The following is a 22,710-nucleotide window of genomic DNA, read 5'->3' on the forward strand; positions in this document are numbered from 1 at the left end:
AGAACAGAATAGAATAGAATAGAATAGAATAGAATAGAATTTTTTATTGGCCAAGTGTGATTGGACACACAAGGAATTTCTTGGTGCATAGGCTCTCAGTGTACATTAAAGAAAAGATTTGTTCATCAAGAATCATGCGAAGGAGGATTTAATTTAATTTAATTTAATACCAATTGGAAGCTCCATTTGAAGCTTTTTCAGGAAACACAAACCATGAGATACTGATTGAATGTCCCGTAATATTTATAAGTTATAAAGGCAAATGGGAGTTTACATTGCAATTGTAGAGCAGAGTTGAGTTTTATCTGTATCTGCTATAAAGGGAATTAGGAGTCATTGTTCTTTGTGTATCTTTTTATTTTATTTTATTGCACCAGTCATTTCTTTATTTATTCTGACTTCTAGTCTCCTTGACTATTTACTTTTAGTTTTTTATTTCTTCTTTTAATAAGCTAATAAAGATAATGAAGATAAGACTCTGCATGGGATGTGCCCACCCACAGATAGCTGAGAGGGTCTCTGGGCTTGGGGGTTTTCTTGCAGATGTTTCATTACTCAATATCATCAGTGCTAATTTGGGGAATAAAACATCTGCAAGAGAACCACCCAGCTCCGAGAGCACCAGAGACCCCTCATTTCAGCTGAGGTTGGGACATTGGGAAATCCTACCTATAACCGGAAAGGGCCGAGGCACTGTTCACGGCAGCACAAGAACAGGCCCTGACCACCGGACCCATAGAAGCAGGGCTCTACCACCACCAGGGCCCAAGGGGCAGCTACGCAGGGAGGCCTCCAAGGCAGCCCAACATGGAGCGGCAGAGTGTAAGATGGCAGGCGGGAATAGCACACAGTGAACAACACAACCAGGTAGCTGGCATTTACATAGAATATGGGCTAAACCATCACAGGTCCAGATGGGAGATGCACAAAAGGTCAAGGAGAACAAGGAAGGCGAGGTCCTATGACCCAGACAGACAAGCCAAGTATCCCAAAGGGGCTTTTTTTTCAAGAGGCAGTTGGACTTTTTTTTTACTTTGAAGATGTTTCGCTTCCCATCCAAGAAGCTTCTTCTTGGATGGTGGATGGTGGGACTGGATGGTGGGAAATGGAAGGATTGATTCTCCTTGCAGACAGTTGGTCATTTGCATCTTTTTAGAGGGTTGTTGAGGCCACTTGGAGGTTTCTCTGTGTCCTGGGGGTCACCTGAGTGGTGCAAATGGCTCCCGCAGACTGAAATTTTTCCTCTGGAAATCCATTCCTACTCCCACACCATTTCAAGGGTGTTCATCCATAATTGTGCAGCTAAAAGTCTTTAGAGACTCTCAGTCATCCAGGTCATGGTTGTCCCAAAGGTGCTTTTGCAGGAAGTAACTCGACTTTCTGTTTTTTTCTTTTGAATACCTTTCGCTTCTCATCCAAACAGCAACATCTTCCAGCATGACCGGTTTGGCAGTGGGTCAGTAATGGTGTGGGGTGGCATTTCTTTAGGGGGCCGCACAGTCCTCCATGTGCTCGCCAGAGGTAGCCTGACTGCCATTAGGTACTGGGAGGAGATCCTCAGACCCCTTGTGAGACCATATGCTGGTGCGGTTGGCCCTGGGTTCCTCCTAATGCAAGACAATGCTAGACCTCATGTGGCTGGAGTGTGTCAGCAGTTCCTGCAAGACGAAGGCATTGATGCTATGGACTGGCCTGCCCGTTCCCCAGACCTGAATCCAATTGAGCACATCTGGGACATCATGTCTCGCTCCATCCACCAATGCCACGTTGCACCACAGACTGTCCAGGAGTTGCGGGATGCTTTAGTCCAGGTGTGGGAGGAGATCCCTCAGGAGACCATCCGCCACCTCATCAGGAGCATGCCCAGAAGCTCCCAGAAGCACGAAGCTGAAGCCTGAAGATGACGAATGAGACTTCGTCGAAACGTCGCCAAGACACTTCCAATTTTACGTGGGAGAAAACCCGAATAACCAAAGATCTACATATATATATGTAGCTCAAATCCCCCTGCAGCACAGACTAGACTGAGCACAACCAAGCCCCCACCAACACAGGACACACCCCCAGCCAATCAGAGCACAGAAAACCCCCCATCCAATCAGAGCACAGCCAAGCTCCCACCCAATCAGTTCAAACCCCACTAGCAGTTAAAGGAAGAAACAGCTGCGATCACACATTGCTCCCAGAAGCACGGCTGAAGCCTGAAGATGACGAATGAGACTTCGTCAAACGTCGCCAAGACACTTCCAATTTTACACGGGAGAAAACCCGAACAACCAAAGACCTATATACAAACACCCGTGAAAACCTCAGAAAACAAATATATATATATATATATATATATATATATATATATATATATATATATATATATATATATATATATATATGTATATATATATATATATATATATATATATATGCAACAAACAAACATAAAAATCTCATCAATCCAATTACAATGTGTTGGTGGGCTGTTAACATATCTTCTTGTGCAATTTCAAAATAGAAGGGAGGGGGTTGTTGTTGGAGCGGTAGAAAATTAGTCATAACAACATTCGTATTCAAGGACTTTTGCCTGCGTCTGATGGAGACTGCCTGAAGATTGTATCCAATTGAGTGTGAAGAGTTGATTGCACAATGTGATGAACTTGTGGGTGTGGGTCAGGGCTGTGAACTGTCAGCTGGGTGTGAAAAACATGGAAGCTTTCAGATTCGGGTTTTCCCAGCTGTGCCAACATGACATCTCTGATAAATTGGAACTTTGAGGAACTTCAAGTTTCAGAGCTTTATTTCATTGGGGTGTTCCTTGGAACCCTGACATCCTCCACCTCGTCGATCCCTTCAGGATCCAACCTGCCTCCAAAAGCTTCAAAAACACCAAAATTTGGGCACAAACGAGTGGAGCTCTGCTCATTTGCCCCACTGCAGCATGACATCACTTCAGGAAATCTCTATTCTATTCTATTCTATTCTATTCTATTCTATTCTATTCTATTCTATTCTATTCTAAACAAACAAAAACCAGCAACCTCCCTCGGCTTCAATCTAGGACTGATACAGTCGCATCTGTATGAAATTAATACAATCATTGTATAAAATAGGTATTACGGTAAAATGTAATAGAACCTAGAATCATAAGTGTGGAATGGACCTCAGAGGACGTTAATTGTTCTCCCTGTCAGAAAATTCCTCCCTACTTCCAGGTTGGATCTCTCTCTTTGATAACCTTCCACCCCTTATTTCTTCTCCTGCCCTCCTTTGGAGCTTTGGAGAATAAGTCAGCCCCCTCTTCTCTGACAGCCCCTCAAGTACTGGAAGACTGCTATTGTGTCACCCCTTGTCCTTCTCTCCGAAAGGCTAGTTCCCTCCACCGTTCATCTTACTCTTTAGCCTCCAGGCCCTTCGTCATCTTTGTTGCTTTTCTCTGCACAGTTTCAGGGATCTCGACATTTTTTTAGTATCATGGAGACCAGAATTGGATGCAGTGGTTCACGTGTGGCCTCAATGGTATGATATAAAGTGGTATTAACACTTCACATGATCTTCATTCCATCCTTCTGTTGATGCAGCCTGGGACTTTGGCAGCTGCACCACATAGGAGACTCCTAGATCCCTCTCACAGTTACTACTATTGAGCCAGGTACCAACTATTCTGTACCTGTGCATTTGTGTTTTCCTGCCAAAGTGTAAAACCTACGTTTTCTCATCACTGAGCTGCATTTTGTTGGCTAGGGCCCATTGTTCAAGTCTTTCAAGGTCCTTCTGGATTATGAGCCTTTCTTCTAAAGTGTTGGCTATTCTCCTTAGCCTCAGTTGCTTTGAAGAAGAAGACAAACCCCTCTTCTCTGGGACAGGTATTGGAAGAACTGACAGTCCTTAAGCTATTTGAAAATGTTTGAAATGTGCTGCCCTAATCAATAAGTAAAGAAAGACATTTTTTGATGTTTATGATGTTTTATTGACATGTCAATCAATCAGTCAATCAGAATAGAGCTGGAAGCATATGAATCCCCTGCAGGATCACCTAAGATGGATGCCCATATAAATCAAGCAGGTCACTTTGTTTTGGCCGCAGAGACGGAGGAAGATGCTGAAAGCAGATGGCCACTTGAGTGACACCAGTGTGGCAAGGAGAAGGCAGTGAGAAACATCTTCTGCAGTTGACCAAGGAAACCTCATGGATGGTCAGTGTGGAAGTAGATGATGTGGCCCTCATGAGGTGGACCTCAATGAGCCACTGAGGAAGAGCCAAGGATCTTTGGAGTAGGGATGGTGTTGATGTTGTGGATAGATTTAAGCCTTCAAGACAAGGAGTTGCTGATTGTTCTACGCAAATTTTATCTATTTTCTGATTGGGAGGAAAGCAGAAAAGAAGGTTTGCTCTCTTTTCATCTGAGAAATGATCTCCCACACAGAGACTCTGGTGTCATCCAGAACAGGTTCAGATCTTGACAGCCTTGAAGGACTAGCCCAGCACCGCCCCAGCCCCCTGGGACCAACCTCATTATCCCACCCCCATAGCCTGTCTAGCAGGCAGCTGCATTCATGCTGGGTGTAGGAGTTGCAATCAACTTTGGGGGCAGGAAAGTGGGTTCTCAACCCTCTAACCCAAATGAGGTGGACATGCAAGGGAGCATCGTAGAATCAATGGATGGTCCTTCTGATGAGATATCCCACTCGTGGGCTCATGAGAAAGGATCTAAGCTTGTGGGTGGGGTCCCATGGACAGGAATCCTAGCCCCCATTCTACTCTTATTATTTTAAATCTATTTATATAATAAATACATTTATGTAATAAATACATATATGTAAGAAAGGTATATGCTGCCCATCTCACTATTAATGCAAGTGAAAGGACAGATCTCTTGCCAGACCTTGGACCGTTTCATTAATTGTTGTGAATCTCAATTGTATTAATTGTGCTTTGTTTTTGTATCGTTGCACACAGTCCTGAGTCTTGGAGCAGAGAGAGAAGGTGGGATCTAAAGGGCAGAAGAAACCAAACAGGAATGAAAGGAACTTGGGGGGCAACCCTGCCTCCATTCGAAGCTTTCATTTCGCAGCGGGAGAAGGAAGAAAGCGAACAGCAGCACCGCGGCACATACAAGTGTGTGTTGTGTCTCGCTCGCTTTCCCCGCAGCTGGGCCCCTCTTATCTCCTTCCGAACGCTGAGGAATGTCCTAGCATGCCTCCGGGCCCCAGCCCTGGCTCCATGCCCAGGCAAACGGAGCAACTAGACCCCTCCCCCTCCCCCACAGCATGTGAGCCTGAGGAAGGTCAATTACCAATAGCTGGAGCCTGGAGAGATCCTCGCTTCAGGAGAATTGATAAGCGGTGTCAACAGAAGGAAGGGAGGGGCAGGCCTGGATAAGTGCTGAGTCATGGAGCCACACCCCATGGCCTATATAAAGGATCTGCTTTCTGGCATTCTCTGAGTCAGGCAAAGTCTACCTTGGATTGCTGAAGTCACTTCCTGGTCTCCTGCCTGCCTTGAGAACTTTGCTAGGACTTTGGCAGAGCTGCAGAGGCACGCCTGATTCGGATTTCCCTGACCCGGCCATCAGCGGAGGAGTGGGACACGACAGTGTGCATGTGCAGCAGACCCGGGACATCTGCAGCCAGCCTACCCTCCCAGAGCACCACCACGGCAGTGTTTGCTTTCATCAGCTGCAGCAGGCAATGGTGTGCATTTAGGAAGGGGAATGTCTTCCATGTGCTACGGCAGCGCCATTCGCTTTCTTCCTTCTCCCGCCACGAAATGAAACTGAATGGCGGTGGGGTTGCGACCTGGTCTTCGGCAAGATGAAGGGCTACCCACAGTGGCCCAGCTGGGTAAGCGCCGCCGCCCAGGCTGAAGGGAAAGCGCCACAAACTCCACGTTGGCGCAGCCGGGTCTGGCCCTCTCCAGGGTGTGCAGCTCCAGTAAGTTTCACTACAAGAAGCCTGCAGCCGCTGCATCTTCCGGCACAAGAGGCGCCTCCAGGAGCACCGAAAAAAAGAGGCTGTGGCTGCAGGCATCTCGCGACAGGGGAAAATAGAGTTTTAGAATAGAAAATAGAAATTTAAAAACTTTTCCTGCTGGGTTCTGTGGGGGTGGCTTGGTAGGGGTGGGGGTCATGTGACTGAGTGGACGTGGCTGTGAGTGACATCAAGTTGGTCACACCCACTCAGTCCCAGGAACCCCCTACCAAGCCACGCCCACAGAACCGGTAGGGGAAATTTTTAGATTTCACCACTGAGAACGGGTATCTTATATGCGGTAAAGGAGAAGTCGAAGATATCCCACATGTTTTATTGTACTGTGAGTTATATAGAGTTTATAGGTCAGTATATATTCACTCCTTACTAGAGAGATTGCAAGGGTGGGCAGATAGCTTTTATGTAGCCTTCCTCCTCCAGGACTCAAACCCAGCTACCATGCGTGTAGTGGCAAAATTCTCTATCACTGCCATGTCCACAAGAAAAAAATTGGTTACAGAATTATAGCTGTCAACTTGTGTCAATTTTATGGAGATATCGCTAACAATTTTTCAAAAAATATATTTCCTCACACACCTATCGGTTCTCCACTCACGAAAACAGTCTGAGAACATGTATATTCTTAACAGGGATGTTATTATCCACTATTAATGTCAGTATTATTTTTTAATATATTGTAAACAGTGATATCTATTGCTGGTCAATGACCGTAATAAATTCTAATCTATTTTGTGTGACCAGAAAGTCACTTGCAGACACAACACCCTCTTCCCTCTGGGACTCATTCAGGGAGGGGCCCTGGACCCCCTGGGAAAGAAAAGCCAAACGCAAGACAAGGGCTGAGCAATAGACTTTATTATCAAGGGGACGGCAAGGTCTTCAGAAAGAGGGGAAGAGAAGCAAGATTAGAGGAACCAACTGCTTGACATTCAGCTGGTCTTTCGGGCAAAGAAGTTTGGCACATGAAGAAGGTCTCAGCTCAGGTTTCCAATCAATGGGGAGACCCTTTGAACTCCATCTGCAGGCTTCGCTTAAGAGGGTTTCCATTTGCAGAGAAACGGAAGTCTGTTGTTACAGTCTATATCAACCCATGTCAAGTGCGCTGAAAGGAAGGAACATGGATGGTGATCATCTTTAGAGACTGACGTGGCTTAGAATTCAGCTACTTGCAAACTATCTTTTCTCAAATACATCTGCCTGTCCACTCATGGATGGTGTCAAGTACAAATAGGTCCAATACACAAGAATCTAGTCAACTAACGGTCAAAGGTAAATTGGCTCTGGATAAGGGCCAGCAGACCTCAAGAGGTCTGGATTTAGGTCTCTTGTGGAGACTCAAAGACTCTAAAGAGATGATGTATTTAACTCCGCCTTCCAGCCCAGCTTCAGGTAGGGTGGGGGCATGTTGCAGCTCCCCTCATCCAAGCATTGCCATCTGATGGGATCTGGGAAGGGCCCATTTTCGGTGGCTGCCTCCCTGCTCTAGAACAATCTTCCTGCTGAGCTACAACTACAGAGTCAACTCTTTCATAAAGGCAGTTAAGAGCCGGGTCTTCCCTCAAGTCTTTGGGTCTCTGCTTGGGGGATTCTGGGAGCTGAGGACCACACTTCTTAAAGTGGCTCATCCTGAAAAACATCTTATTAATCTATTCTATTCTAGATTGCAATTTTGCACATCTGGCTTAAGGACGAAATACAATTGATTTTTTAGGTTGTATGTTTATTTTTGTTGCTGTGTGCCACTCAGAGTCCCCTTGATTGAGCTGGGTGGCCATGGAAATATCAATGTCTGAAAGAAAACCAGGCATTCACAAACCTCTCCAGCTTTGACACTGAATGAGAAGTAGCAGAAAGAAGCAATTAGACTAGGTTGCCTCTGCAACAAATGCTGAGAACAGGAACTATCATTTTGTGAGACTCTAGAAATTGCTAACGTCCACTGTCAAAGCTGGAGAGGTTTGTGAATGCCTGGTTTTCTTTCAAACGTTAAGGTTCTCCAATTAATACTTTAAATCAGCCACCCCAAAAATTATCCTTCAATAGGAGCGTTATTCCCAGGATCTGTATGGATATCTCCCTTCCCTTCCCTATCTTCCTTCCATTGCCATCTTCCGTTTCCTTCCCTTTCCTTCTCAGTTTTCCCTTCCTTTTTTCCTTTCCTTTTTCCCTTCCCTTCCCTTTCCCTTCTTTCCCTCCCCTCCCCTCCCCTCCCCTCCTGGAATTATAGATACAAACTCCAACCACCATAAGGAATGAAGGCTTTTCATACTGACCAGTTGAAGGATAGAGACTGACGCAATACTCATTCTTAGTCAGATTGTTGGGTTCATTATAGTTCCACTTTCTGTACAGGGCTCGTGATCCATCAACCCAGCGCCATCCAGAATACTGTGCAATGCAGAATAAACCATGTTGAGGTGGGTGAGTGGGAGACATGGGGAAGGGAGAGAGAGAGGGAGAGAGATTTTCCAGTTCTGAATTTAGCTTACATTAATTCAAAGGGGGAAGTCCTGTTAAATAGTTTTTTCTGCAAGCATGCACTATATGCCTATTACAGAGACTCAGCCAGGCTCTTTGGGTGCATGAAGCGGTATATAAGTCCATGGTTTTCTTATTGAAAAACACAGAGCCAATTTAGATCAACTTAGAATAAACCTTAGAATTAACTTAAAAAATGCATTCTACAGGAAGAAATCATTTGCTGACTATAGATCTGCTGTTTGTGATCTGAAGGGAACTTGAACTCTGGAGGATGAGAACTGCTGGGACTGGGATCCTTTGTCCTTGTGTCCCCTTGTGTCAGGAGCAGCGATGGGATGGTGTTTAGATACAACCCCATGCAGTGCAGCCTGTCGAAGTCAGTAACATCGGAGAAGACCAGCATCAGGGAATGGAGAGGGAACATGAGGGGTTGAGGACTTTTCCCCTCCTATCCTTGGCCTCCCCTGTTTCTACGCCAGGGCTCTGCCTCTGGGCATTCACCACTAACTTTTATCCTCACCTGAGATGCCCCTAGCTATTTGCCCTGGCAAATGGGCAACGGCCCCTCCGTCCCACGTTCTTTGGCGCAGCCCATTCGACACCACATGGTTTGTCCAGTGATTTTGGCCACTAGGGTCAATTAGCCACCAGGAAATTGGCTAGCTGCCAATGCTGGCAGCCAGACGCCAGGGTGCGATTGACCACAGGGGTGGGGTTGGGGAGGTGCTGCAGCCAAACGGTCTCAGGCGCTTCTTAGGAGAAGGAAGGGAGAGAGAGGAGAGATTTTCCAGTTCTGAATTTAGCTTACATTAATTCAAAGGGGGAAGTCCTGTTAAATAGTTTTTTCTGCAAGCATGCACTATATGCCTATTACAGAGACTCAACCAGGCTCTTTGAGTGCATGAAGCGGTATATAAGTCCATGGCCAATTTAGATCAACTTAGAATAAACCTTAGAATTAACTTTAAAAATGGATTCTACAGGAAGAAATCATTTGCTGACTATAGATCTGCTGCTTTGTGATCTGAAGGGAACTTGAACTCTGGAGGATGTGAACTGCTGGGACTGGGATCCTTTGTCCTTGTGTCCCCTTGTGTCAGGAGCAGCGATGGGATGGTGTTTAGATACAACCCCATGCAGTGCAGCCTATCGAAGTCAGTAACATGGGATAAGACCAGCATCAGGGAATGGAGAGGGAACATGAGGGGTTGAGGACTTTTCCCCTCCTATCCTTGGCCTCCCCTGTTTCTACGCCAGGGCTCTGCCTCTGGGCATTCACCACTAACTTTTATCCTCACCTGAGATGCCCCTAGCTATTTGCCCTGGCAAATGGGCAACGGCCCCTCCGTCCCACATTCTTTGGCGCAACCCATTGTTTGTCCAGTGATTTTGGCCACTAGGGTCAACTAGCCACCAGGAAATTGGCTAGCTGCCAATGCTGGCAGCCAGACGCCAGGGTGCGATTGACCACAGGGGTGGGGTTGGGGGTTGGGGGAGGTGCTGCAGCCAAACGGTCTCAGGCGCTTCTTAGGAGAAGGAAGGGAGAGAGAGGAGAGATTTTCCAGTTCTGAATTTAGCTTACATTAATTCAAAGGGGGAAGTCCTGTTAAATAGTTTTTTCTGCAAGCATGCACTATATGCCTATTACAGAGACTCAGCAAGGCTCTTTGGGTGCATGAAGCGGTATATAAGTCCATGGTTTTCTTATTGAAAAACACAGAGCCAATTTAGATCAACTTAGAATAAACCTTAGAATTAACTTAAAAAATGGATTCTACAGGAAGAAATCATTTGCTGACTATAGATCTGCTGCTTTGTGATCTGAAGGGAACTTGAACTCTGGAGAATGGGAACTGCTGGGACTGGGATCCTTTGTCCTTGTGTCCCCTTGTGTCAGGAGCAGCGATGGGATGGTGTTTAGATACAACCCCATGCAGTGCAGCCTGTCGAAGTCAGTAACATCGGAGAAGACCAGCATCAGGGAATGGAGAGGGAACATGAGGGGTTGAGGTCTTTTCCCCTCCTATCCTTGGCCTCGCCTGTTTCTACGCCAGGGCTCTGCCTCTGGGCATTCACCACTAACTTTTATCCTCAGCTGAGATGCCCCTAGCTATTTGCCCTGGCAAATGGGCAACGGCCCCTCCGTCCCACATTCTTTGGCGCAGCCCATTCGACACCACATGGTTTGTCCAGTGATTTTGGCCACTAGGGTCAACTAGCCACCAGGAAATTGGCTAGCTGCCAATGCTGGCAGCCAGACGCCAGGGTGCGATTGACCACAGGGGTGGGGTTGGGGGTTGGGGGAGGTGCTGCAGCCAAACGGTCTCAGGCGCTTCTTAGGAGAAGGAAGGGGAGAGGGTGGAAGCTCCCCTGTACCTGATCTTGCCTCCCTGATAACAAACAAATGGGAAGGTAAGAGCAGGGCGGGTGGGGAGGCGGTAAGTGCGGCTTCATCCAAAGGAGTTTTCAAGGAGGCTGTAAATCACGACTCAAGGAACATCCCTATGGAAAGAGGTGCTGATTGCTCAGAGACAGGAGGGCAAAATACTCACCAAATTAGAATCTCTATCTCGTTGGAGCCCAATCCAGACATAAGCACCCTCTATGTTTTCTTTAGTGACATAGGCAGCGATGGATTTTGCCTGCTTGTCTGATTTGAAAGATGCTAAATGGCCTTTCCATTGGAACTGACACTCTTGCTGCAAAGAGAGAAGAACCAAAAATATCTTAGCAACAACAAACCATGCTGTCCAGGTCTAGCAACCCAGGAGTCTTGCAGTTTGGTCAGACAAGGTCTTCTCAATTATGTTCCTGCAGTAGAAGTTCTCCTAAGAGGAGCTACAAATGCAAGCATGATTTTCTTGCCCAACAAGGAAAAATAAAGAAATATATATATTGGGGAAGATGATCCTCACACTTATGAGCGAGCTATGAGAGTGGTGTCAGCGGTTTAGCTTTATATATTAAAGAAAAATTAGAACCTAAATTAATATTTGTGGATGAAGAAGGGAGGATCCCGATGGTGGAAGTAAGGATGAATTTTAAACAATTACTCTTGGTAGCGCTGTGTGCACCAAACACCGAAATTGGGATGATCCAAGCGAGGGAGAGGAGGCACGTCTTGTTGAGTCCATTTGGGATGAGTTTGACCCTGTGGCTCCCGAGGACGTCGACAGGTTGTTGGGGAGGCTGCACGGCACGACATGTTTACTGGACCCGTGCCTTCCTGGCTGGTACTGGCCACTCAGGCGGTGACACGAGGCTGGCTCAGAGGATTATCAACGCTTTATTGGAAGGGTTTTCCTGCCGCCTTGAAAGAGGCGGTGGTGAGACCCTCCTTAAGAAGCCCTCCTGACCCAGCTATTTTGGGTAATTATCGCCCAGTTCCAACCTTCGCTTTGTTGCGAAGGTTGTAGAGAGTGCCGTGGCGCGACAGCTACCCCAATACCTGGATGAAGATGTCTATCTAGATCCGCTCCAGTCCGCTTCCGACGCGGATACAGCACGGAGACAGCTTTGGTCGCATTGGTGGATGATCTCTGGAGGGCCAGGGACAGGGGTTATTCCTCTGCCCTGGTCTTATTAGACCTCTCGGCGTTCGATACCATCGACCATGGTATCTTGCTGCGCCCGGCTGGGGGATTGGGAGTGGAGGCACCGATATCGGTGGTTCCTCCTATCCTTGGCCTCCCCTGTTTCTACGCCAGGGCTCTGCCTCTGGGCATTCACCACTAACTTTTATCCTCACCTGAGATGCCCCTAGCTATTTGCCCTGGCAAATGGGCAACGGCCCCTCCGTCCCACGTTCTTTGGCGCAGCCCATTCGACACCACATGGTTTGTCCAGTGATTTTGGCCACTAGGGTCAATTAGCCACCAGGAAATTGGCTAGCTGCCAATGCTGGCAGCCAGACGCCAGGGTGCGATTGACCACAGGGGTGGAGTTGGGGGTTGGGCGAGGTGCTGCAGCCAAACGGTCTCAGGCGCTTCTTAGGAGAAGGAAGGGGAGAGGGTGGAAGCTCCCCTGTACCTGATCTTGCCTCCCTGATAACAAACAAATGGGAAGGTAAGAGCAGGGCGGGTGGGGAGGCGGTAAGTGCGGCTTCATCCAAAGGAGTTTTCAAGGAGGCTGTAAATCACGACTCAAGGAACATCCCTATGGAAAGAGGTGCTAATTGCTCAGAGACAGGAGGGCAAAATACTCACCAAATTAGAATCTCTATCTCGTTGGAGCCCAATCCAGACATAACCACTCTCTATGTTTTCTTTAGTGACATAGGCAGCGATGGGATGGTGTTTAGATACAACCCCATGCAGTGCAGCCTGTCGAAGTCAGTAACATCGGAGAAGACCAGCATCAGGGAATGGAGAGGGAACATGAGGGGTTGAGGACTTTTCCCCTCCTATCCTTGGCCTCCCCTGTTTCTACGCCAGGGCTCTGCCTCTGGGCATTCACCACTAACTTTTATCCTCACCTGAGATGCCCCTAGCTATTTGCCCTGGCAAATGGGCAACGGCCCCTCCGTCCCACGTTCTTTGGCGCAGCCCATTCGACACCACATGGTTTGTCCAGTGATTTTGGCCACTAGGGTCAATTAGCCACCAGGAAATTGGCTAGCTGCCAATGCTGGCAGCCAGACGCCAGGGTGCGATTGACCACAGGGGTGGAGTTGGGGGTTGGGCGAGGTGCTGCAGCCAAACGGTCTCAGGCGCTTCTTAGGAGAAGGAAGGGGAGAGGGTGGAAGCTCCCCTGTACCTGATCTTGCCTCCCTGATAACAAACAAATGGGAAGGTAAGAGCAGGGCGGGTGGGGAGGCGGTAAGTGCGGCTTCATCCAAAGGAGTTTTCAAGGAGGCTGTAAATCACGACTCAAGGAACATCCCTATGGAAAGAGGTGCTAATTGCTCAGAGACAGGAGGGCAAAATACTCACCAAATTAGAATCTCTATCTCGTTGGAGCCCAATCCAGACATAACCACTCTCTATGTTTTCTTTAGTGACATAGGCAGCAATGGATTTTGCCTGCTTGTCTGATTTGAAAGATGCTAAATGGCCTTTCCATTGGTACTGACACTCTTGCTGCAAAGAGAGAAGAACCAAAAATATCTTAGCACCAACAAACCATGTTGTCCCTCCCATGTTGTCTTGCTACTATCCAGGTCTAGCAACCCAGGAGTCTTGCAGTTTGGTCAGACAAGGTCTTCTCAATTATGTTCCTGCAGTAGAAGTTCTCCTAAGAGGAGCTACAAATGCAAGCATGATTTTCTGGCCCAACAAGGAAAAATAAAGAAAAATATATATTGGGGAAGATGATCCTCACACTTATGAGCGAGCTATGAGAGTGGTGTCAGCGGTTTAGCTTTATATATTAAAGAAAAATTAGAACCTAAATTAATATTTGTGGATGAAGAAGGGAGGATCCCGATGGTGGAAGTAAGGATGAATTTTAAACAATTACTCTTGGTAGCGCTGTGTGCACCAAACACCGAAATTGGGATGATCCAAGCGAGGGAGAGGAGGCACGTCTTGTTGAGTCCATTTGGGATGAGTTTGACCCTGTGGCTCCCGAGGACGTCGACAGGTTGTTGGGGAGGCTGCACGGCACGACATGTTTACTGGACCCGTGCCCTTCCTGGCTGGTACTGGCCACTCAGGCGGTGACACGAGGCTGGCTCCAGAGGATTATCAACGCTTCTTTATTGGAAGGGGTTTTCCCTGCCGCCTTGAAAGAGGCGGTGGTGAGACCCCTCCTTAAGAAGCCCTCCCTGGACCCAGCTATTTTGGGTAATTATCGTCCAGTCTCCAACCTTCGCTTTGTTGCGAAGGTTGTAGAGAGTGCCGTGGCGCGACAGCTACCCCAATACCTGGATGAAGATGTCTATCTAGATCCGTTCCAGTCCGGCTTCCGGCGGATACAGCACGGAGACAGCTTTGGTCGCATTGGTGGATGATCTCTGGAGGGCCAGGGACAGGGGTTATTCCTCTGCCCTGGTCTTATTAGACCTCTCGGCGTTCGATACCATCGACCATGGTATCTTGCTGCGCCCGGCTGGGGGATTGAGAGTGGGAGGCACCGTATATCGGTGGTTCTCCTCCTATCTCTCCGACAGGACGCAGACGGTGTTGACGGGGGCAGAGGTCGACCGCGAGGGGCCTCACTTGTGGGGTCCCGCAGGGGTCGATTCTCTCGCCCTGTTGTTCAACATCTACATGAAGCCGTTGGGTGAGATCATCAGTGGTTTCGGGTGAGATACCAGCAGTACGCTGATGATACTCAGCTGTATTTTTCCACCCCGGCCACCCCAATGAAGTTGTTGAAGTGCTGTCCCGGTGTTTGGAAGCCGACGGGTCTGGATGGGGAGAAACAGGCTCAAGCTTAATCCTCCAAGGCGGAGTGGCTGTGGATGCCGGCATCCCGATTCAGTCAGCTGCAGCCGCAGCTGGCTGTCGAGGCAGTTATTGGCCCCAAAGGATAGGGTGCGCAACTTAGGTGTCCTCCTGGATGATCGGCTGTCGTTTGAAGATCATTTGACGGCCGTCTCCAGGAGGGCCTTCTACCAGGTTCGCCTGGTCCGGCAGTTCGCCCTTCCTTGATCGGGATGCCTTATGCACAGTCACTCATGCCCTCGTTACCTCTCGCTTGGATTACTGTAATGCTCTCTACATGGGGCTCCCTTGAAGTGCACTCGGAGGCTTCAGTTAGTCAGAATGCAGCTGCGCTGGTGATAGAGGAGCTACCCGTAGCTCCCATGTAACACCGCTCCTCGCAGACTGCACTGGCTGCCTGTGGCCTTCGAGTGCACTTTAAATGTTGATTCTGACCTTTAAAGCGCTCCATGGCTTAGGGCCTGGGTACTTACGGGACCGCCTGCTGCTACCACATGCCTCCCACCGACCCGTACGCTCCCATAGAGAGGGACTTCTCAGGGTGCCGTCCGCCAAACAATGTCGGCTGGCGGCCCCCAGGGGGAGGGGCTTCTCTGTGGGGGCTCCCCCTCTCTGGAGCAGGCTTCCCCTGGTTTCGTCAAATACCTGACCTTCGGACATTTCGTCGCGAACTGAAGACCCATCTTTTTATTCGCGCGGGGCTGGCTTAATTGGATTTTAAAAGGGAATTTTACCAATTTTAATGGGGTTTTAATTGATGATGATTTTTAATATCAGGCTAATTTTGAATAAGTTTTTTAAGGGTATTTAAATTGTGTATATTTGTATTGTTGTTTTTATTTTGCCTGTGCACCGCCCTGAGTCCTTCGGGAGAAGGGCGGTATAAAAATCAAATTAAATAAATAAATAAATAAATAAATAAATAAACAAGAAGAATTGTTTGGTAAGCTACACAGGAAAATACTAGAACTGGAATATGAAGACATATGTATAATGGATGATTTTAATGCAGTAATAGATGTGGATCTGGACTATAAAATGACAAAGATAAATAAGAAACCAGAAAAATACTTCCAAAATCTTTCTTCACAATGATAGAAGAACTAAACATACAAGATGTATGGAGAAAAAGACATTTGAAGGAAAAACAATATACTTTTTATTCAAATAGACACAAGTCATGGTCTAGGATTGATATGACATGGATGTCAACAGATTTTAATAGATAGTATACAAGAAGTAAACATTGAAACAAATATTTGGGCAGACCATAACCCAATAACATGGAAAGGAGAAAAAAAAATACAAGATGGACATTGAATCAAACAATTCTAAATGAAAAAGAATTTCAACAATTTATGGAAAAAGACAGCTCTTTTTCAAAATAAACAAAAAGGAAGATACATCACTTCAGAATGTATGGGATACAATGAAAGCATATATTAGAGGTTTGGCAATAACGTATTTGGGGGGAAAGAATAAATAGAAAATACAAAAGAAATTGGATAAGGAGTAAAGGAGGTTAGAGAAAGAACTACAAAAGGCACACAAAATAGTAACGTTAAAAAACAAGTGGAATTGAAAAAACTTGAAATAAATTTAAAAGAACAAGGATTTCTGGCATGTAAAGTAAGATTAACTAAACAGAACTTTTTTGAAAATGCAAATAAGCCAGGTAGATGGTTGGCGTATAAAATGAAAAAAGAAAAGGAGAAGAAACTAATAAACCATTTACAAGATGAAAAAGGAAATGTATGTTATAGAAGTGAAGAAAAGAAGAAAATAATTCAAAATTATTATGAGAGACTATACAACCAAGAGAAGATATCTGAGGAGAGATAAAACAATTTTTAGAAAAATCTGACCTACCTAAAATACCTGAACAATATAAGGAACATTAGAAGAAATGATAGAGTTAACAGAAGCGATTAAAAAGCAGAAAAACGGGAAAACACCAGGACCGGATGGACTACCAGCAGAATTATACAAAACATGATGTGTAAAGCAATATTATGCTGGAATGATTCAATGAACTTTTAGTGAAAGCAAAAATTCCAAACTCATAGATGGAGGCGTATGTTATACTTATACCTAAGAAAGATACAGACTTGCAACAAGTTAAAAACTATAGACCGATTTCTTTGGGGTTTTTTTTTAATTTGAATTTATATCCTGCCCTTCTCCGAAGACTCAGGGCGGCTTACATTGTGTAAGGCAAAAGTCTCATCCTATTTGTATATTTATATACAAAGTCAACTTATTGCCCCCCCAACAATCTGGGTCTACATTTGTTGAATGTAGATTATAAGATTTTTGCTTCAATAATGGCAAATAGATTAAAGAGCTTACTAAATGAAATTATTCATAGGATTCAAAATGGCTTTTTACCCAAAAGACAAATTAGAGACAATATGAGAATAATTTTGAATACCCTGCAATATTATAAATAATTTTGAATACCCTGGAATATCATGAAGTACACTCAGAAAAACAAATGGCGATGCTATTTTTAGATGCATAGAAAGCATTTGACAACGTGAATTGACAGTTTATGATAAAACAGCTACAATTTATAATAAACAATCAGCTAAAATAATGCTGAATGGAGAGACGACAGAAAAAGTTAAAATAGAAGTATTAAATAGAAATATAAGACGAAATAAAGAAATAAAGGGAACGGAAAACAAAAAAGAAGAATATAAGCTACAAGCCTTTGCAGATGATTTGGTATTTATTTTGGAGGAACCTCAAATAACAGATTCCAAATTATTACAACAAATAGAAGAGTATGGAGAGGTGGCAGGTTTAAAAATAAATAAAGAAAAAACAAAAATATTGGTGAAAAACATTACAAAAAAACAAAAAAGAGACTTAAAGGAGAAATTAGATATACAAATTGTGAAGAAAGTAAAATATTTGGGAATAAAATTAACTTCAAGATGTGTAACGATAAAAGAAGACAATTATTATAGTTTAAAAAGACAAATTGAGAAAGATCTGGAGAGATGGAAAAATTTGCAATTATCATTAATGGAAAAGATAACAACAATCAACAATCAATATATTACCGAGACTATTGTTTCTATTTCAGACAATGCCGATAAAAGTGGAAAATTTTGAACACCTTAATAAAATAATAAGGAAAGTTATACAGCAAGGAAAGAAAGCAAGAATCAACATAAAAATGCTGCAAGATGCGAGATTGCATGGAGGATTTGGACTGCCGAATTGGGAACTATATTATCAGGCAGCAGCATTGGCTTGGATAAGAGAATAGATTGAACTAAGAAATACAAGGCTATTAACCTTGGAAGGACATGACTTACAATTGGGATGGCATTCATTTTTACCGTATGGCAGAAGCAAGATACATATGTACTTTCAGAGATACTATGCAAGAAATGCATTGTTACTGGCATGGGAAAAGGTTAGAGATAAATATTATTTGCAAAGACCAATATGGTTATCAACAATGGAAGCCCTAATACACCCAAATATTATTCATTTTAGAAATATTCTTAGATATATTAACAGATAAGGGGGAATTGAAAGAGAAACAAGAACTAGAAGAACAAGGGATTGAGATGGATTGGTATACACATATGCAAATACAAACAAGATGTGAAAAATATGTGAAATTATATGGTTTTTATTTAGAAGTGACTGATCTGGATAGGATACTTACAGGAACAGATGATAAAATAATTTTAAAAATATATAATTACTTAATTAGTATTGAATTACAAGAAAAACAGGTAAAAGAAACAATGATAGCCTGGGCAAAAAATTTTGGGTACTCAATTGAGCTAGATAAATGGCAGCAACTGTGAGAAAGGAATTACAAATTAACAATGTCCATAGCGTATAAAGAGAACCAATAAAAATGTTTTCTAGATGGCATATGCCACAGGAAAAAATGGTGATGATGTTTAAAATAAAGCAGCTAAATGTTGGAAATGCTATCAGATACCAGTACATATTATCATATGTAGTGGACTTGTTCAGAAGTGAGAAATTATTGGACTAAAATTAAAACATGGTTAGAAAAAATGCTACAACAGCATACAGAATTAAAACCTGAGCTGTCTCTATTGGGTATCCAACCAGAGAAAATTAGTAAAGAAAATATATATTTGATTATACATGTAATAACTTCAGCGAGGATAGTATTTGCGCAAAGATGGAAAGCAGAGAAAATCCCTTCAGAGGGGGAAGTAATTAAAAAAATATTAGATTGTGCAGAAATGAATAGATTGACTTTGATAATTAAAGAAAGAGAGGAATTGGAATATTTTAAGATATGGGGACAATTTTACTATTGGTTAGAGAAAAGATATATATAGGGTAATAGATAAATGTATTAATAATAAAAAATATGGGGAGAATGTTATAACAAATGAATTGAAAACATTAAGAAATGATAAAGATTGGAGGAGTAAGAAGGAGAAGTCACAAAAGACATATCTAGATGACACACTGAATGATTATGTATTGTATGTTTGTTTATAAAATAAAAAAAAGTTGCAAAAAAAAGTTTTACTTTCTTTAACAAATTTCACTCAGATATTGAAGAGAAGCCAGCTCATTAAACCCGTTCAGATGTATTATCTAAGTACTAAACTGAAGAGAATTCTACAGAATTATTGAAGTATTTTATTTTACTCTTTCTTGTAGAGTTTTATCTTTATCCTTTTTTTAAAAGGGGGGGGGGAAATCATAGAGCAGGTGCTCTTCATTTAAAAAATGACATGAACTCTTGGCGTTGTGAAGTTTGGAAACCCTGGGCCAGATGAAGGGAATTCTTCCCGCTCAGGTGAGTTACCTCAGCCTCTTCAAAGGTGAACCGATCTTCATAGAATTTGTAGCAATTCCACTCGCTTCCATCTTTATAGGAAAAGGTGCCAGCAGGACAGACGCTCCGGCCACGGGGACCTGCTGGAAAATAGAATAAAAATGGAATTTTTCTTCACGGACAGTAACAAGGTTGAGAAATCCTTTAGCAAAAGAGCTACTTAATAAACATTCTAGAGAAGAAAAAGGTTTTATTCCATGAAGAAAAGCTGGAAGGAGTCACTTCAACTCAATGAGTCAATTGGAATTAGGATGGATTTTTATCGTCTGATATTTGTGATTGAAAAAGTCAAAATGTAAAGTGGGTTTGAAAATGTATTATTTTCCTTGTATTATGGCTTTTGGGATCAGTGGGCAGTCAATTTTCCCAAGAATAGAATAGAATTTTTATTGGCCAAGTGTGATTGGACACACAAGGAATTTGTCTTGGTGCATATGCTCTCAGTGTACATAAAAGAAAAGATACGTTCATCAAGGTACAACATTTACAACACAATTGATGGGGCCACATTAAGAAACTGGGACTCTTGTGGGTCAAACCAACAGGGCTATGAAGGTCTGGAGGTAGGCAGTCACACACATACACAAACTGAAGATAAAAGCAGTGCATTGTATTGTGTGCATGACGTACACTTATTTGCATTTGATTTCTGATTTCCGACTGACCTCACATGGACCAGACCGAGAGAGCCAAAGGGCCAGATGTGACCCAGGGGATGTAAAATGCCCAGGTCCTCTTTAGTGGACAGACGCCAGCCTCACCCTGGGGGAGCCTTCTGGAACTCCAGGCCTTTCTGGGTTGGTCTAAATAGACCCTAGCTAGAAATAGAGGCTCCCCCATTAAGAAGAAGACATGAAAATAAGACGAGGACCTGATATATGGTGACCCAGGGGGAAACAGGATGGAGGTGGGATATATCAACTTTGGAGTGCTGGCAACAACTTACCTGCCCAGGTAAGGCTGCCCAAAAGGCCAAAGATGAAGCAAGTGATGAGAAGCATCTCCAGACCTGAGGAGGGAAACAGAAGTTGAGAAGAACCTTGAATGTCCTCCAGGACACCCCCTTTTCATGTGCCCCTCCCCAGAAGGAAGAACCAAGCACTCGTCTCAGCCGTGAAACCCGCCTGTTCATCTCTGGATTGCAGCCCCCTCCCCTCCCCAGTACTACCCTGAGCAATTGGTAGAGACCCCCGTCTGCCAGGAACCACAGCCTGTAATTCTCAAAATGTTGCTTCTGAAACCAATATAAATGAATATAAAGTAAGGAAGAAAAAAGAAGAGATCAAAAAGGAGGGGAAAGACTAAAGAAAAATAGAAAAGAAAAAAGATAGGAAGAAGTAGCTTCTGATATTCATCACAGCAATTATAAGTACAAATATGTTATAATCTCTCTCACTCTCAAGTTACATCATGTTACTCTTCTTTCTGTAATCTATCAGTCTCACCTTCAAAGAGGGATCCAATCTGAAGGAGAAATCCTCTAGATCACCAAGGTCTGTGTTCCAGCTTATATACCTGAGCTCACAGGCTCACACCCTGCCCGGCAAGATAAGGGGATCCAAAACAGGGTGGAAATTTCTGGAAAGCAGGTGTCGCCCACTTCCTGCAAAGGACAGAGAAACCTATCACTCAGCTGTTTTCTCGGGAAATCTCCAGCCTCTTATTTATTTCTTTTATTATTATTAAGAATCCATCAAAGATGTTTGATCCTGGACAGATCTGGGACAATGATTGGTTTATGGTAGATTAGAAGCCGTTGTGGACTGTGTGTGTAAATTACAAGAACAGATTGTAAACAGGGAGCTTTAAAGTTTAATTTTGTGGTTGGTTTTATTTGTGGTTTTTTTTAAGAGTAAATAGAGGATAGGTCAAATTTGCTGGCCAAAGAGGGCTGTATAAATTTATTAACTGTAGGCCTCTTTTCCAAGGAAGGGTAATTATTATTGTTCAAATGTATTTATCAGTATTTAACTAAGGGAGACAATTTATATGTATGTTCAGGTTTTAATTATTATTTATTTCTCATGCATATTTTTTTTTAATCTTGTCTGGTTTTGTTTTGTTTTTGTTTCTTTTTTTCTGTTGAAGTTTGTATTTTAACTTTGGAATGAAATTTTTTAAAAAAAGAAAATTGCAAATGGGTTGTGTTTTGGACTGAATTTATCCTAGAATTTCCTCCTTTGATATGACTCCTCATAATATGACCTTGATATGACCTCTCAGGATAGCTACGATTATGACCTATGACCTATTACTTGCTCTTTATATGTACACTGTGAGCTTATGCACCGGAGACAAATTCATTGTGTGTCCGATCACACTTGGCTAATAAAGAATTCTATTCTATTTTATAATATCCTGGTTTGGGGCCAAACGACCAAGAACAGCATGTCATAAAACAATAAAACCATATAATCATCTCAGAATTAATAGTCTCTAAGATAGTAAATCCAACCAGGATGTGCCTTTTACAATGTTTTTATTTCTTTATGTTGTTTTATGAGTGTGCATCTTTCTCTGTGTTTGCATGTGTGCGTGCATTGGCATTCCGCTTCATCCCATTAAGACCTCTGGTTGACCATGGTGAGCATAAGTGGGGTGCAGAAATTTTTGGCCTGACCTGGCATCAGGATCTTCTTGAGTACCACTTTATAAGACCTTCGTAAGGCCACACTTGGAATATTGCATCCAGTTTTAATTGCCACGATGTAAAAAAAAAAGATGTGGAGAATCTAGAAAGAGTGCAGAGAAGAGCAACCAAGAGGATTAGTGGGCTGGAGGCTAAAGCATACAAAGAAGACTTGCAGGATTTGGGTGTGTCTAGTTTAGTAAAAAGAAGGACCGGTGTGACATGATAGAAGTCTTCCAGTATTTGAGGGGCTGTCACAGAGAAGAGGGGGCCAGTCTATTCTCCAAAGCACCTGAAGGCAGAAGAAGCAATGGATGGACACTAATCAAGGAGACAACCAACCTAGAGCTACAGAGAAATTTCTTGACAGTGAGGACAAT

At 43.8% G+C, this 22,710-nt stretch overlaps 1 protein-coding gene across 1 annotated transcript; it reads right to left on the minus strand.

The window, feature by feature from the left end:
- Positions 1–6,913: 6,913 nt before the first annotated feature.
- LOC131202377 (C-type lectin-like) lies at positions 6,914–21,166 on the minus strand. The gene is made up of 6 exons (XM_058191305.1): positions 21,147–21,166; positions 20,648–20,710; positions 19,672–19,784; positions 11,016–11,162; positions 8,256–8,370; positions 6,914–7,084 (listed from the first exon to the last, which is right to left on the minus strand). Exons 2-6 carry the CDS (start codon positions 20,700–20,702, stop codon positions 7,014–7,016), a joined length of 501 nt encoding a protein of 166 aa, XP_058047288.1. The 5' UTR covers positions 20,703–20,710; positions 21,147–21,166; the 3' UTR covers positions 6,914–7,013.
- Between the last annotated feature and the right edge of the window lie 1,544 nt (positions 21,167–22,710).

This window comes from Ahaetulla prasina, chromosome 7, assembly GCF_028640845.1.
Source record: "Ahaetulla prasina isolate Xishuangbanna chromosome 7, ASM2864084v1, whole genome shotgun sequence".
Taxonomy (NCBI): domain Eukaryota; kingdom Metazoa; phylum Chordata; class Lepidosauria; order Squamata; family Colubridae; genus Ahaetulla; species Ahaetulla prasina.

Coding starts and splice junctions, on each gene's coding strand:
- LOC131202377 (XM_058191305.1), bottom strand. CDS start 20,702: ATGCTTCTCATCACTTGCTTCATCTTTGGCCTTTTGGGCAGCCTTACC. Junction 11,163..19,671: donor TCACCTTTGAAGAGGCTGAG/GTAACTCACCTG, acceptor CTCTCTTTGCAG/CAAGAGTGTCAGTTCCAATG. Junction 8,371..11,015: donor GAGATAGAGATTCTAATTTG/GTGAGTATTTTG, acceptor TGCATTGCACAG/TATTCTGGATGGCGCTGGGT.